This window comes from Aricia agestis, chromosome 4, assembly GCF_905147365.1.
Source record: "Aricia agestis chromosome 4, ilAriAges1.1, whole genome shotgun sequence".
In the NCBI taxonomy this organism is placed as follows: Eukaryota; Metazoa; Arthropoda; class Insecta; order Lepidoptera; family Lycaenidae; genus Aricia; species Aricia agestis.
This window is the reverse complement of record NC_056409.1, coordinates 22501334-22515822: the sequence shown is the minus strand read 5'-3', so window position 1 is coordinate 22515822 and position 14489 is coordinate 22501334. Positions and strand designations below refer to the sequence as shown.

Genomic DNA, 14489 nt, shown 5'->3' with positions numbered 1-14489 from the left:
AGTCTTTGAAACATAAAAATCCGACACTATAAAACAAATAAAAACAAAATTTTGACGAATATGATTATTTATTGTTTTTGGTCAATATAAAGTCCCTGCCACCGGTTCGCTGACCCACCCACCGAGAAGAACCGGCGTAAGAAACTCGATGAGTCTATTTTTTTAAACAAACAATGCTAGAATACATAGTTACATCATAAACACTGTGTTTAGATACAATTGAATTCGTAAAATAAAAGTTAAAACATTTTGTTATGCATCAATCAATCAAAACTAATTAATTTACATTCAATTGAAATTAAACTGAGTTTACAATGTTACAATCATAACACTATTCAATCAAGTGTTTTAAATAGTTACAAAATTTATAATAACGGGTTTTTTGTTAATCAAGCTCAATCCATAATTTACTGCTAAGATTTAGAAAAATATATATTACGTTATACATGTTTGTATAACAATTGATAATAAATAGTCTGAAGATTTTTTAACAATCTACCTACAGTTTGCATTTTTTCCGTAAAACATTTTGTTATGCATCACTCAATCAAAACTTATTATTCACATTCAATTGAAATTAAACTGAGTTTACAACGTTACATTCATAACACTTTTCAATAAAGTGTTTTGAAATAGTTACAGAAATATTATAATTATTCATAATAACGAGTTTTTTGTTAATCTAGCTCAATCCATAATTTACTGCTAAGATTTAGAAAAATATATATTACGTTATACATGTTTGTATAACAATTGATAATAAATAGTCTGAAGATTTTTTAACAATCTACCTACAGTTTGCATTTTTTCCGTAAAACATTTTGTTATGCATCACTCAATCAAAACTTATTATTCACATTCAATTGAAATTAAACTGAGTTTACAACGTTACATTCATAACACTATTCAATAAAGTGTTTTGAAATAGTTACAGAAATATTATAATTATTCATAATAACGAGTTTTTTGTTAATCTAGCTCAATCCATAATTTACTGCTAAGATTTAGAAAAATATATATTAAGTTATACATGTTTGTACAATTGATAATAAATAGTCTGAAGACTTTTTTAACAAACTGTAGATATACAGTTTGCATTTTTTCCGTTTGACTTTGTTAATGAAGAATATTACGAATAAACTTATTATTTATATTCAATTGAAATTAAACTGAGTTTACAACGTTACATTCATAACACAATTTAATTAAGTGTTTCAAAATAGTTACAAAAATGTTATAATTATTCATAATAACGGGTTTTTGTTAATCTTAGACTAGCACGAGTCGGCGCATGAGTACCGAAAACTATTCCACCTCAATTTTTTTATGCGATCCTCTTCAAATTGCCCTCCTGATGATATAAATGCATGTTGCCAGGGCGCAACCCGGTGCCATATTGTTTAAACAAACATTGTTTAAACAATTGCAAGGAATTGTTATTTTTCAACCGAACAAATTAATATTCTTTATTATAATAAATATTCTTTATTGAAATACCAATAAAAAAGGTCCTATGACTTTTTACGATAAAGTTAATATTTTTAAAGATACGAATTTTTAAAGGTTCGAAAAACCTCAAATTTGGGTACTTTCGACCGATGAAAAATATATTTAAAAAAATAATAATGTCAAAGTAACATTTTTTTTTAAATTCTGTATACAATAGTCAATAACATTGTTAATAGAGATTTCAAAAAATTTCATTGTTTATATCTTTTTTTTTATCTTAGCAAAAGTAGACAAAAATTGTGTTTTTGTACAATTACTCCCTTAAACAATTACTTTATTTTAATTTTATTATTAATTATTAAAGTACAAATATAATTAAAGATTTGATGAAAATTTCAAGTGCCTAACTGATACTATTATTGATTACGAGCAAAAAAGGCCAAAAAAATCACGTTTCTTGTATGGGAGCCTCCCTTAAATGATATACTTTATTTTATTTTTAGTATTTGTAGTTATAGCGGCAACAGATATACACAATCTGTGAAAATTTCAGAAGTCTTAATAATAGGGTTTACTACGATTTCGTTGTCTGTCCGTCTGCCTGTTTGTCTATATGTCTCCAGGCTGTATCTGAAGAACCGCTATATCTAGACTTCTGACATTTTTACAGATTGTGTATTTCTATTGCCGCTATAAGAACAAACACTAGAAATAAAATAAAGTCAATATTTAGGGGGGCTCCCATACAAGAAACGTGATTTTTTTGGCCTTTTTTGCTCGTAATCAATAATAGTAACAGCGAGGCACTTGAAAATTTCACGAAATCCTTAATTATATTTGTAATTTAATAATCTATAATATAAAAATGAGTCGCTGAATGTGTTGCTAAGCGCAAAACTCGAGAACGGTTGGACCGATTTCGCTAATTCTTTTTTTTAAATATTCCTTGAAGTACGAGGATGGTTCTTACGGAGAGAAAAATTCTAAAAAAAAATTAAAATTTTCTGAAAAAGGCTAAAAACAACACTTTTATATATAAAATGGATTTTCAATTGTGTTAGTAACGCTAAAACTCGAAAACGGCTGAACGGATTGGGCTAACTTTAGTCTTAAAATATTCGTAGATGTCCAGGGAAGGTGACACGAAGTTCACCGGGACAGCTAGTTAATAATAAAATTAAAATAATGTAACTGTTTAAGGGCTCCCATACAAAAAAACACAATTTTTTGTCTACTTTTTGCTAAGATAAAAAAAAATATAAACAATGAAATTTTTTGAAATCTCTATTAACAATATTATTAACTATTTAAAAAAAATAAATTTAAAAAAATATATTACTTTGGCCTTTTTTTTTGCTTTAATACATTTTTCATCGGTCGAAAGTACCCAAATTTGAGGTTTTTCGAACCTTTTAAAATTCATATCTTTAAAAATATTAACTTTATCGTAAAAAGTCATAGAACCTTTTTTATTGGTATTTCAATAAAAAATATAAAAAAATTTGTTCGGTTGAAAAATAACAATTCCTTGCAATTGTTTAAACAATGTTTGTTTAAACAACATGCATTTATATCATCAGGAGGGCAATTTGAAGAGGATCGCATAAAAAAATTGAGGTGGAATAGTTTTCGGTACTCATGCGCCGACTCGTCCTAGTCTTATCTAGCTCAATCCTTAATTTACTGCTAAGATTTAGAAAAATATAAATGTTATACATGTTTGTACAATTGATGATTGTATTATTGTAATATTCTTCATATTATTAAGAATAATAAAAACTAAGTAAACGTAACACCCACACTTCAACCGTTTTGAATTCAGTTCCTTTTCGCACACTAAAATATGACAATAGCATCATGCATGTATTCGGTACTAATTTTGTAGACTCATGGATTTTTAGGGTTCTTTTACTAAGACTTCGATGTCTGTCCGTCCGTCTGTCTGTCTCCAGGCTGTAACTCAAGAACCGCTATAGGTACTTTTGAAATTTTCACAGATTGTGTATTTCGGTTGCCGCTATAACAACAAATACTTAAAAAAAATACTTAAGAGTGTCTCCCATACAAGAAACGTGATTTTTTCGGCCTTTTTTGCTCTATATCAAAAATGGCAACAGGTAGGCACATTATATTTTCACGAAGGCCCTTATTGTATGTCTACGGCAATAATTAATTAAAATAAAATAAAAATTTAAGGGAAATTTAAAAATTCCCATACAAAAAACACAATTTTGGCCTATTTTTGCTCTCTAACGGTACCGAACCCTTCGTGCGCGAGTCCAACTCGCACTTGGCCGAATATTTTGACAGTCACGCTTCCTTAGGTTTTATTATCTGTAAGAATAATATATTCTATTCAGTAGCGTATTTGATGCGTAGGTCCGCTTCGGCGTTGTCATCCTTTCTCCAAATCAATATTCATCTCCTCCCATATCAAAACTGTTGGTTTCGTTTTCTTGATGCATGTCACTGTAAAATTAAAATGATTTATTTTAACGTACTGTTAGTTATTTTTTAGGGTCTAGATAAGGTATTATTCAAAAAACAAATATTAATTTGTTTTTTAAATACCTTTTCTAGACCCTAGAAAATAACTTCAAAAATTATTTTAATCGCCAAATCTCACGGAACACATCGTTTGACTCTGACCCGCACTTGGTAGATTTTTTTTTATTTATGCCCTAGAGCCTAGACGATATAGTCTAAGCGATAAGTTGAGAATGGCGAAATATAGAGATAAGGGTCCTAAAACTACGTGCGATAGCTCATTAGATTCGGGAAGACGTCTTGAAAAATGTATCGGAAGCGTGTATTAGCACACAAAAAATTGCAAAAGTTATAAGCAAATTAGGTTGCAAAAAAAGGTATTAGGATTTTTGTTAGAAACTCCGAAACTATTAACATTTAAGAAATTTAAAAAAAAAGGATTCTTTAAGAGGAGGAAATTTCCATAAAAAGACTCTCAACTCCCGGAATTCTATCTCTAGTATTTATAATTTTAATTTAACGCTGAAAGTAGGCCGCGCGGCATTTTTAGGTAGCGCGCGCGGCTTCAAAACCGAGCACGTCACACTAATTATTTTTTTAAGGTATTATATATTAATTTAAAATTAAAAAAAAACTTATGGTGTATTCCGAACACTTCAAAGAATTCGCTCCCGTTGGAAATTTAACTTAAAGTTAATTTTTCAACAAATTAGACAAATGTTAACTAACGAAATTTTTTCGAACTTCCGTCCTCATTGTACATTAAAAAAAAATGTTTAAATAATTTTCGTAAAAATTGTTCACTTCGTGGAGCCCTTGATATAAACATACTTAACAAGATCACGCCATTAAAGTTTAAAAATGTTTAATACTTTGTATATATTTTTTTTAATCTGAACAAAAAACTAGAAATCAAAGTAATATTGTCAAAAAAAAATTGTTTAATTTATTATCACATAATTGTTTTTATATCAATGAAAGACATGTATTAACTAAAAAAAAAAATTTTTCCGCCATTCGTTTATAAAAAAATTATAAACAAATGGACTATTTAGATGCTTTTAAAAATTTTTAAAAGCATCGAAGTAGTGAGCGTATACCCTCTTAAAAGACCGGCAACGCACCTGCAGCTCTTCTGATGTTGCGAGTGTCCATGGGCGACGGTAGTTGTTTACCATCAGGTGACCCGTTTGCTCGTTTGCCCCCTTATTTAATAATAATTAAAAAAAAAAAACGTTTTTTTCGGCCTTTTTTGTTCCCAGAACCTTTTACACTAACTATCACCGGGACATCGCTAAGGCGAGTTACTTAGAGTTGCACTTCAGTGCAAGCACTATAAAAATATTAAATAGTAAAAATACTTACCAGAAGCACAATAAACTCCTACATAGGGTATAGATTCTTCATGTATTAGTCCACCCCAAGTACCTATAAATAATATCATGAAAATCTGTATACATATTTTATTCTTTTTATATATTCATTTAAAAAGTCAACCATTTTCAGGGTGGATGTTTAAAATTCCTTCTATAGCGGATGGCCACATATTTAGGTAACACATATGAAAATAGATGTTTTTAGATCTAATGATTTGTCATGTGTGTTGATACACCTGACGTCAATAGCACATTAATGTTTTATTATACTATTGTGTTATACAATAACTTCTAATATAAAGACAAGTTACTTACAACTTGTACTTGAAGCAACCTTAACTTCTATAGGATTTTGTAATACACATCCCGCATCATCAACCACTTGATTTCCTGAAACATTCATAAAATATATTAGGTACTAGCTGTTGCCCGCGACTTCGTCCGCGTGGACTTTAGTTTATAGCGCGCGATGTCAACAAAATTGGTGTCAAAAGCTTTTATAAAAAAACCCTGGTACCCCTTAAATCAATACAGCTGTGCAGTGTGCACGCAATAAGTATTTAATTTTTTTATATTAAACTTTATATTTTATGCCAAATTGTAAAGCTTATTTAGCCCTCCAATTACACAACTTTACCCATAAACTATTTATCATTGATAGGTTTAAGGTTACGTCACTGCACAGATAAAGTACTGAGTTATTTAATACCCTAGAATAGATATAACAATCGAAAAAAATCGAAACTTAAATGTAAGATGATACCACGTCTTATAGAAAGACTTTTGAGCAAGCGTCAGCGCGATGTAGAAGACGCACGGTGCCATCTATTATGAATTGTTGGAACTAACTTAATTTGAACAAATTTACGCATTTTCTATGCCTATGTCCTTTCTCAGGCTTTAGACTATCTGTATACAAAATTTCATTACAATCGGTTCGGTAGTTTTGGCGTTTGGCGTGAAAACGAGACTGACAGACAGACAGACAGACAGACAGAGATACTTTCGCATTTTTAATATTAGTATAGATTATGTGCACACTGCACAGCTGTTTTTGGGTATTTTGATTAATTAAGGGCCGCGCTACACCGGAATGGCAGCGGCGAGGCGAGCACTTTCAGCGCTGCCATTCCGGTGTAGCGCGGCCCTAAGAGGGGTACCACTTACCAGGGTTTTAAAAAGTTTTTAAATTTGACACAAATTTTGTTGACACCGTGCGCTATAAACTGAAGTCCACGCGGACGAAGTCGCGGGCAACAGCTAGTTATGAATAAAAACAATATTATATAGTAAAGTAGGTATGATTAGTTCTGTTACAATAATAAAGTAAAAAATAAAACGCCATCTGTTTTCATATATTAGAATTAAAAATGTTGATTGCATTGATATATTTTCTAGATGGAATATAGGCCAACACGGTACACTTGAACTCCTTTATTTTAGAGCGCCTTCTGTTGTCAACTTGTCACATATATTAGAAATGCAGTAGGAGTTCTATAAGATAAGATAGATTGATTATTATTATACCAAGTGATTATATTATTAAACATAATATTCTAACGTATTAAAAACTATAATCAAAAACATACTAATTAATAAGTATGATTAGTTCTATGTTACAATAAAGTAAAAAATAAAACGCCATCTGTTGAATCATATTAGAACTAAAATGTTCATTGCATCGATATATTTCTGGATTGTTTATAATATTATACATAAATTAATACATTTAAGATTTTTGAAATATTATATTAAAATACACATCCAAGACACAGGAACATTGAAAACTTTTTGTTCCGCCTGCGGGACTAGAACCCAGGACCCCCGGGATGAGCGCTGGCCACTCGCAATGCGAATTAATTTTCATCGATATTTTCATAGAAATAAGATATTTTCCCACATCAAAATGTAGCCTACCTATGTCCTTTCTCAGACTCTAGAATAACTGTGTTCAAAATTTCATTGCAATCGGTTCAGTAGTTTTGGCGTGAAAGCGAGACAGACAGACAGACAGACAGAGATACTTTCGCATTTATAATATTAGTATGGATAATATGTTGAAGTATTGCCTTTCCTTCGACGACCTCTGTGGCTCAGTTGGTGGGCTATCGGTAGCTCAAGACGGGGGTCGCGGGTTAGAATCCCGCCGACGGAACAAAAATTTTTCAAAGTTCCTGGGTCGTGGATGTGTATTAAATATGTGTATAATATAATAAAAATCTTAAATATATGTATAGTATAAAAGTATTAAATATATTTCCGTTGTCTGGTACCCGTAACACAAGTCCTTCAGGTACTTAGCACGGGGCCAGAGTCAGACTGACGTGGTGTGAAGTGTCCATAGATATTATTACTATTATTCTTTTTATATTCATTTAAAAAGTCAACCATTTTTTTTTTAGATCTAATGATTTGTCATGTGTGTCGATACAGCTGACGTTAATAGCACATTTGTTTTATTATACTATTGTGTTATACAATAACTTTTAATATAAAGACTAGTTACTTACTTGAAGCAACCTCAACTTCTATAGGATTTTGTAATACACATCCCGCATCATCAACCACTTGATTTCCTGAAACATTCATAAAATATATTATAATATGTTGAAGTATTGCCTTTCCTTTTCAAAAATTATCTAGGAATCCAGTACTATAATAATAATAGCTCCCAACACCGGTTTCGGTGACGGCGGCCGGTTTCATTGAAACCAGGCCAGCTACGCAGGAGTAATTTTATAGTGCCCTAGTGTGTGCGCAGTACACAAGAGCACTCTCTATTCCTTTACTCTCATAACCCAGTGGGACGGACGACCGACACGACTGGCGAGAGATCAGGCGCAGGACCGACTTTTTACATGCCCATCCGACGCATGGAGCATCTTACTTGTCAGACAATCAGGTGATCAGCCTCCATTGTCCTAACCAAACTTGGAAATAACATTTTTCCAACGCGGGAATCGAACCCACGACCTCCGAGTCAAGAGCCGCGCTCTATACCACTAGACCACGGAGGCGTTAATCCTGTACTATATTGTATAATGTGTACATATTATTACATTACATCACTACCTACTTAAGGTTGGTAAATCAGTGTTTAGTGTAGAGTGCACAGGGAAAATGTGTATCTGTAAAGATGATAATATAATCTTGTGATGAATAACATTAAACTCACCAAACCATATTCCAATACAAAATTATCTACTTTGTGTGTGTTGTTTTATTATTAAATAATATACGCACATTTGGCTACATAATTTTAGATCAGTGGTTCTTAACCTTTTAGTCACGGCTAGACAATCATTTGGTGAAATGGCCCCATTTCACCAAATGATTGTCTAGCCGTGACCACCCGCTGGTTTACCAAAACTAAGGTTTTATTGATAAAGAAAACAAGGACAACTGTATAAATATTAGCACATACATTTTTTTTATTTTGCAAAAATCGAAAAGTTACAGATTTTAATAAAATGTGATTTTTGTGACTGCATAGTCCATACTATTAACTAACTTCTGAATTGTCACATACATATTATTAGAATGGCTTTGCGTAACACTTGGAATGCTTTCAGCGACCACCTGTGGTCCGCAGACCACCGGTTAAGAACCACTGTTTTAGATAATCATAGTAGTTACATTGCATTGCAGGAAATTAATTCTATAATTACTTTTAATGTACTTACCAACTGTGGTAGGCTCACTAGGTAAATGTAGTTTAGGAATCGCTATCTTTGAAGGCGACCCTTCCCGTACTTTCCTTCTGGTTCAAAATGTCTATCGCAAACTCTATACTTGCGATAGCAATTTTCGTTTTTAAATCTGCTTGGGACGACTTCCAACCACTCTTCGTATAGAACTGGATATAACTGGATATTTGGTGACGGTATCTAAGGTTGATCCTAAAAGATAATTGATAATAACTAGAAAATCGTCTGACCACAGCATATGAAATCTGGATTGTTTGTACTACTATGTACTACGTACGTACGTATGTACAACTATATGCCGTATGCGTATCAATATAGTTAAACCTCATAAGAATCCGGTGACGGAAAACGTGTGATATATGATCCCAAAAGATAATAAATAGAAAATAGTCTGACCATACCATAATATTATGAAATCTAGATTGTAGGTTACATTGTACTAATATGTACTACGTAGTATGTACCAACTACCACTCTATGCGAATAAATATAGTTAAAACACGAAAAAAGCCAGTGATGGTTCTGATTTTATTTACAATAATTGTAACTGATAAATGACTAATTGATAAATAATTACGATAAACTTACAATATTACGAGGCTGCGAGGTTATGCAAATAACTAAGTTCTAATATACGCTACTTTAATACTTACTTTCCTGTGGCGAACCCTCCAAAAATGCAACGACTGCTCATTGTAAACAATTATCTCTGATTTTATTTTATGAATAATAAACAAATTTTGAATAAATTAGAAATCAGCGGCAGCCATTTTCGAATGTTGCCAATTATTTTTGTTTATCTGCCCAATTATTACACGAAATGTTGCTAGTGTAGTTAATAATGAATAATAATTATAATGCGCTAAAAATCAAAACTAAACATTATTTATAATTAATTATGCTGATATAAACATAACAAGTAATTTGCTTAACAAACTTAGTTGTTAAGGTGCCCATACACGGGACAATTTGTCGTTCCGATCGATCGTCAAGAAAATCGTCCAATCGATCTTTTGAACGTAAAATCGTTTGCGATATTGCTACACACGTTCAATTTGTCGTTCGATTTTAACATCAAGGAGATAAATCATTACGATAATAATTGTCATGTGTATTTTACCTTTTAACCCATCGATCGTGGAATAACGAGACACAATAGCTTTTCTATTGTTATCGCGGCCGGATGCGGCCGCTTAGGGCTTCATGAATGAATTAAGCAAATTACTTGTTATGTTTATATAGTAAATTTGCCCACTTACACATTTTTTCTGTCAACTGACAGACATCATAATAAAAGAAACTTTAAATAAACTATTATAAGGTTGAAAAGTACTTCATTCGACGACTCTTTAAAAAGAAACTCCTTTGAGGTCCCTTATACTTTCTCTTAATTTTATAATAATAATATTATGTAAAAGAATATTCAATTCCTTTACCAAAATTCTGTTTTGGTTTTACGTCAATTTTTTTAAGTTTCTTTGCCACTGGTAATTTACAATGTTATTTTTTCTCTTCATTTAAATAGAGAAAATATAAATTAAATTTAAAAAGAGAAATATATAAATATATATACTTCTCTTAATTTTATATTAAAGTAAAAGAATATTCAATTCCTTTACCAAAATTCTGTTTTGGTTTTACGTCAATTTTTTTTAGTTTCTTTGCCACTGGCAATTTACAATGTTATGATCAAAGCTCCGGAAAACAATATAAAAAGAAGGAGTAAAAGTTTTGTATCGATTTGTATGTGTGAGTGTGACCTTGAGGGGCACCAATTACATGGTTCTGTCCCCCCCCTGACTGCTGACATCACTCTTTATAATTTACGCCAAATGTCAAAGTTGTGAAATGTTCGGGTGGTTCATGTTTTGTCTTTTACAATTTACTTGTTGATTTCTTTTAACACAAACTTTAATTAAGTGAAGCTCGAAAAACATTTAGACAGTGAGATATGTCGTTATAGTGCCGCGGGTTCGATCTCAGTGATCCTCGCCTCCACACATTTTCGGCTGCTAATTGATCAGGTAACGGTATTATTTATTTTTGAGGACGTCGATTATGATAGTCGCCACTCGCCAAAATCGTTAGCATGCTTTTAAGATCTTGAGTATCAAATATCGAAGCCGTATAAAAGTATTTGGAAACTTAGAATACGAAAGTTCGATTTTCTTCGCTAATAACATGCAGCAAGAATGTTTTATGTTTCCGACTGACTGTGTCCAATACGAGATCCGTATCAGTATAATTGCGAGTAATCACCGAAGAAAGAGTGAAAAAAACAAACATTTTGACTTAAAGTAAACATTTAATAATCATTAAGTACAATAATCAAGAAGGTAATACAAAAGCATGACCTATTTCTTTTGGGGAAATGAACAATTGTACAATCTTTGTTATGTGTTATAAAGTCATTCATGGTTAATTGTATAGAAATGATTGTAAACTCGGTCCCAGAAGAGAAGTTGCGGGCAGTTGAGCTTTGTGTTGATCATATTTCCACTGAATTTGAGACACCTTGTGTCTCGTAAGAGCGGGGCGCCGTTCAGTGTCAGTGGGAGCACAGGCTGCCAGATGACTGGTGTCTCCGATGTGGTTAACGGAGTTGGGTCACTGAAACGAATAATTGTAATGTGCTTAATAGTCATTTTTATAATATAACAAATAGATTTAAGACCTGGAATGATTATATTCCTGAGAATATAATCATTCCACTGAGGAAACAAACAAAGTTTTATTGTGTAATTGTCTGCTTAGTTATTAAATAGTATTGTGCATTGAATCTGTATATATAAAACTCAAAGGTGACTGACTGATTGACATATTGATCTATCAACGCACAGCCCAAACCACTGAACAGATCGGGCTGAAATTTGGCATGCAGGTAGATGTTTTTGATAAATTCCAACCCCAAGGGGTTAAAAGTTTGTATATAATAATACTTCTTAACGCGAGCAAAGCCGCAGGCAAAAGCTCGTTATAAATATGAAAAGAACTCTACTAAATAAAAACAATAATAAAGAAAATGTAAAGAAGCTGATTTCACAAACTATAGAGCCTTACCCTAATTTAATAAAGTTACTCCATAAGGTTGTTAATGCTACAGCAACAGACTCATCTTCATCCAATGTATCCTTTGACAGAAAATGTAAAACACTCTGATATTGAGTTCCTTTTTTTTTGTTTGTACTCAAGTTTGGGCCTCTGCTCTTGAACGAAAAGTTCATTAAATATATTGTCAAGTTGCTTCCGAACGCATGGTGCACGGCTGACTTCACCAGAGGATATCGTAGAAATATGTCATTTACATAATCAACGTAGGATTCAACTGAATTACTGTTCATGGTGTTTTCTTCAAAATAAAACTCTTTAATAAACTTAGTGATCACATCTCTGTGATCCGTTGAGTCAACTTCAATGTTGTGGGGAATCAAGTCACTGAAATCCTCCGGTGGTTTGTACACGCCCTCCTCCTCCACGATCAACGCCGTCTCCTCCGCCATCCCGTACACCATCATCATCGATACATGATGGAATTTACCCTCTTTGACAACTTCCCACGGATCCTCGTGTAACAGACTCCGGCTCGAAACTCTTTCAACGCAAGGAACGAATATCCTCGACAAGTTCGACAGCTGACCCGGTGAAAGGTTCGAGTAGAATTTTTCTAGCTCCTTCCTTATGCGGTCGCAGCCGTAACCGAGAGCCCGTGCCGAGTCGTACGCGGCCGTCAGAGGGTCACGCGACATGGTCGACGGGGAAAGAGCGGAGCCGTTCTCTAATATAGCTCTTTTGAAAAGGTTTCCAGCGGCGCCGGCGAGCACCAGTAGCTCGACGCACGCGGCGCCGGACCCCGTGCCGTACACCGTCACCTCCGACGGGTCGCCCCCGAAACTTGCGATGTTTCGCTTTACCCACTGTAACGCCGCCACCTGGTCCTTCAGGCCGACGTTGCCCGGAATACTCCTGGTGCCCAGGCAAAGGAAACCGAAGGCGCCCAGACGATAGTTGAACGATACCACTACAATAGCTTGACGTATGAGTCGTGACGGAGCGTCATGAAATCCCCAGCTGAAAATATTAGGACACTAAATTGAGTATGTTTATCATAAAGTGCCTACTCAACGGCGAATTAGGGCTGCAACTAAGTGCTAACAAAGATTTTGTTTAAGTGCTTGCTTGATCTCTAAGGCCTAAGAAACATAGGCCTTAGAGATCAAGCACGGAATCGAGAGTCTTCAATAGCGACTATTTGTTTTTGTAATCAGAATTAATGTGGTCGAGCAAAAGTTACCCCTTCAGGAAACCCCCGCCGTGCACGTGCACGAGCACCGGCAGCGCGCGCGCCCGCGCCGGCGTGAACACGTTCACCACCAGGCAGTTGTCGCCGCCGCCGCCCGGCTGTCGGCAGCGCACGCGGTGCGTCGCCTCGAACAGCCCGCTCCACGACGCCACCGGCTCCGGCGCCTGAGACGAGCCGAGCAATTCTTAGCGCTTCAAAAGATATTATGTATCTATGGGAAACAGAAAAGTTAGAAAGTTCAGTGTCGAGGTCGCGAGCCGGCGAAACCGCTCGCATATTGTGTAGGTGTGATTCGATCACTCGCGGCGGCCCGCTATCGCGGGCGATCCACTCGATAACGATCTATCACCGCGATAAATTAGATTTGCGTTACATGTCACCGCTGACCTCGAAGCGGCGGTGGGCCGCGGGCGGGCGGGCGTAGGGCACGCCGAGGTAGGCGTAGTGGTGCGGGGCGCCGGGGGCGCGGTACCCCCGCACGGCGCCCGCCGCCGTCGCCGCGTCCCGGTGCCGCGCCGCCGCCGCCCCCAGCAGCAGCGCCGCCACCACCACCACCACGCCCCGCATTACTTCACTGCCGAAGGTTCGAGAGGCGCGAGCGGTCGTCGCGCTGGCCACTAAAGCTGGTACTGTTGTTTCTCTACGTAGAACGAAACTAGTAAATCGTTCGGCTTCCGAAACCAAAACATCCTATATTTACATAGTTAAGCGACGCGCGGCGGGACTCTATAATATAAACTTAGAAATTGATGTTAGTGTGTAAAATGTAAATAAACGAGTACTAGTGCTAAGTTACTAGTCGATTGTGAAATGATGGGCGTGTGCGGTGTGGTTCGATGACGACAGACGAAATGCAAACAAAATATGTTAACATGAAACAAGGTAGTGGATGATGACCGTACACATTAAGAGGAGTCCACACCGCCCTTTTTTCCATACAAACGTTGTCCCCTGTTTCCTCCCAGGATAATGCTAGTAGAGTTATAATTTTTTTCCTGAATATCTACGGCCACTAATACAATGTCCCTATGTTTTCTTTTTTTTTTATAATTTAATTATTAAATAAGATATGAACGTTCAAAAACCCCAAAAATGGCCAGATTTTCCGCTGTGTTCAAACATCCAGAAAACAGATTTGGCTAGATTATACAAAAAAAACAAAAACATAGG

At 34.9% G+C, this 14489-nt stretch overlaps 2 protein-coding genes and 1 long non-coding RNA gene across 4 annotated transcripts in view; 1 reads left to right on the top strand and 2 right to left on the bottom strand.

Moving 5' to 3' along the window:
* Positions 1–3764: 3764 nt before the first annotated feature.
* On the bottom strand, positions 3765–9772 carry LOC121726148. 2 transcript variants are annotated; one of them, XR_006035491.1, is made up of 7 exons: positions 9673–9772; positions 8996–9211; positions 8389–8440; positions 7823–7888; positions 5628–5702; positions 5302–5364; positions 3765–3918 (listed from the first exon to the last, which is right to left on the bottom strand). It is a non-coding gene; the product is annotated as an uncharacterized LOC121726148 (long non-coding RNA). The 2 variants fall into 2 exon arrangements; XR_006035492.1 differs by lacking the exon at positions 8389–8440.
* A 1087-nt stretch (positions 9773–10859) lies between these two features.
* The window catches only part of LOC121726169 (serine/threonine-protein kinase D1), a 63932-nt gene continuing 60302 nt past the window's right edge, over positions 10860–14489 (top strand). The window contains exon 1 of the mRNA XM_042113403.1: positions 10860–11043. The gene's annotated coding sequence lies outside the window, so the exon portion shown is untranslated. The remainder of the gene's footprint in view (positions 11044–14489) is intronic.
* LOC121726172 (esterase FE4-like) lies at positions 11366–13886 on the bottom strand. Its single transcript, XM_042113405.1, has 4 exons — positions 13707–13886; positions 13311–13483; positions 12080–13087; positions 11366–11629 (listed from the first exon to the last, which is right to left on the bottom strand). Exons 1-4 carry the CDS (start codon positions 13884–13886, stop codon positions 11428–11430), a joined length of 1563 nt encoding a protein of 520 aa, XP_041969339.1. The 3' UTR covers positions 11366–11427.

What these genes read in the sequence shown, in the direction of transcription:
- LOC121726172 (XM_042113405.1), bottom strand. Translation starts at nt 13,886, where the DNA reads ATGCGGGGCGTGGTGGTGGTGGTGGCGGCGCTGCTGCTGGGGGCGGCG. An exon ending in CGGCCCACCGCCGCTTCGAG is followed by an intron (nt 13,484 to 13,706) that starts GTCAGCGGTGAC and finishes GGCTCGTCTCAG; the next exon opens with GCGCCGGAGCCGGTGGCGTC. An exon ending in AGTAACTTTATTAAATTAGG is followed by an intron (nt 11,630 to 12,079) that starts GTAAGGCTCTAT and finishes TATTCGTTTCAG; the next exon opens with TGACCCAACTCCGTTAACCA.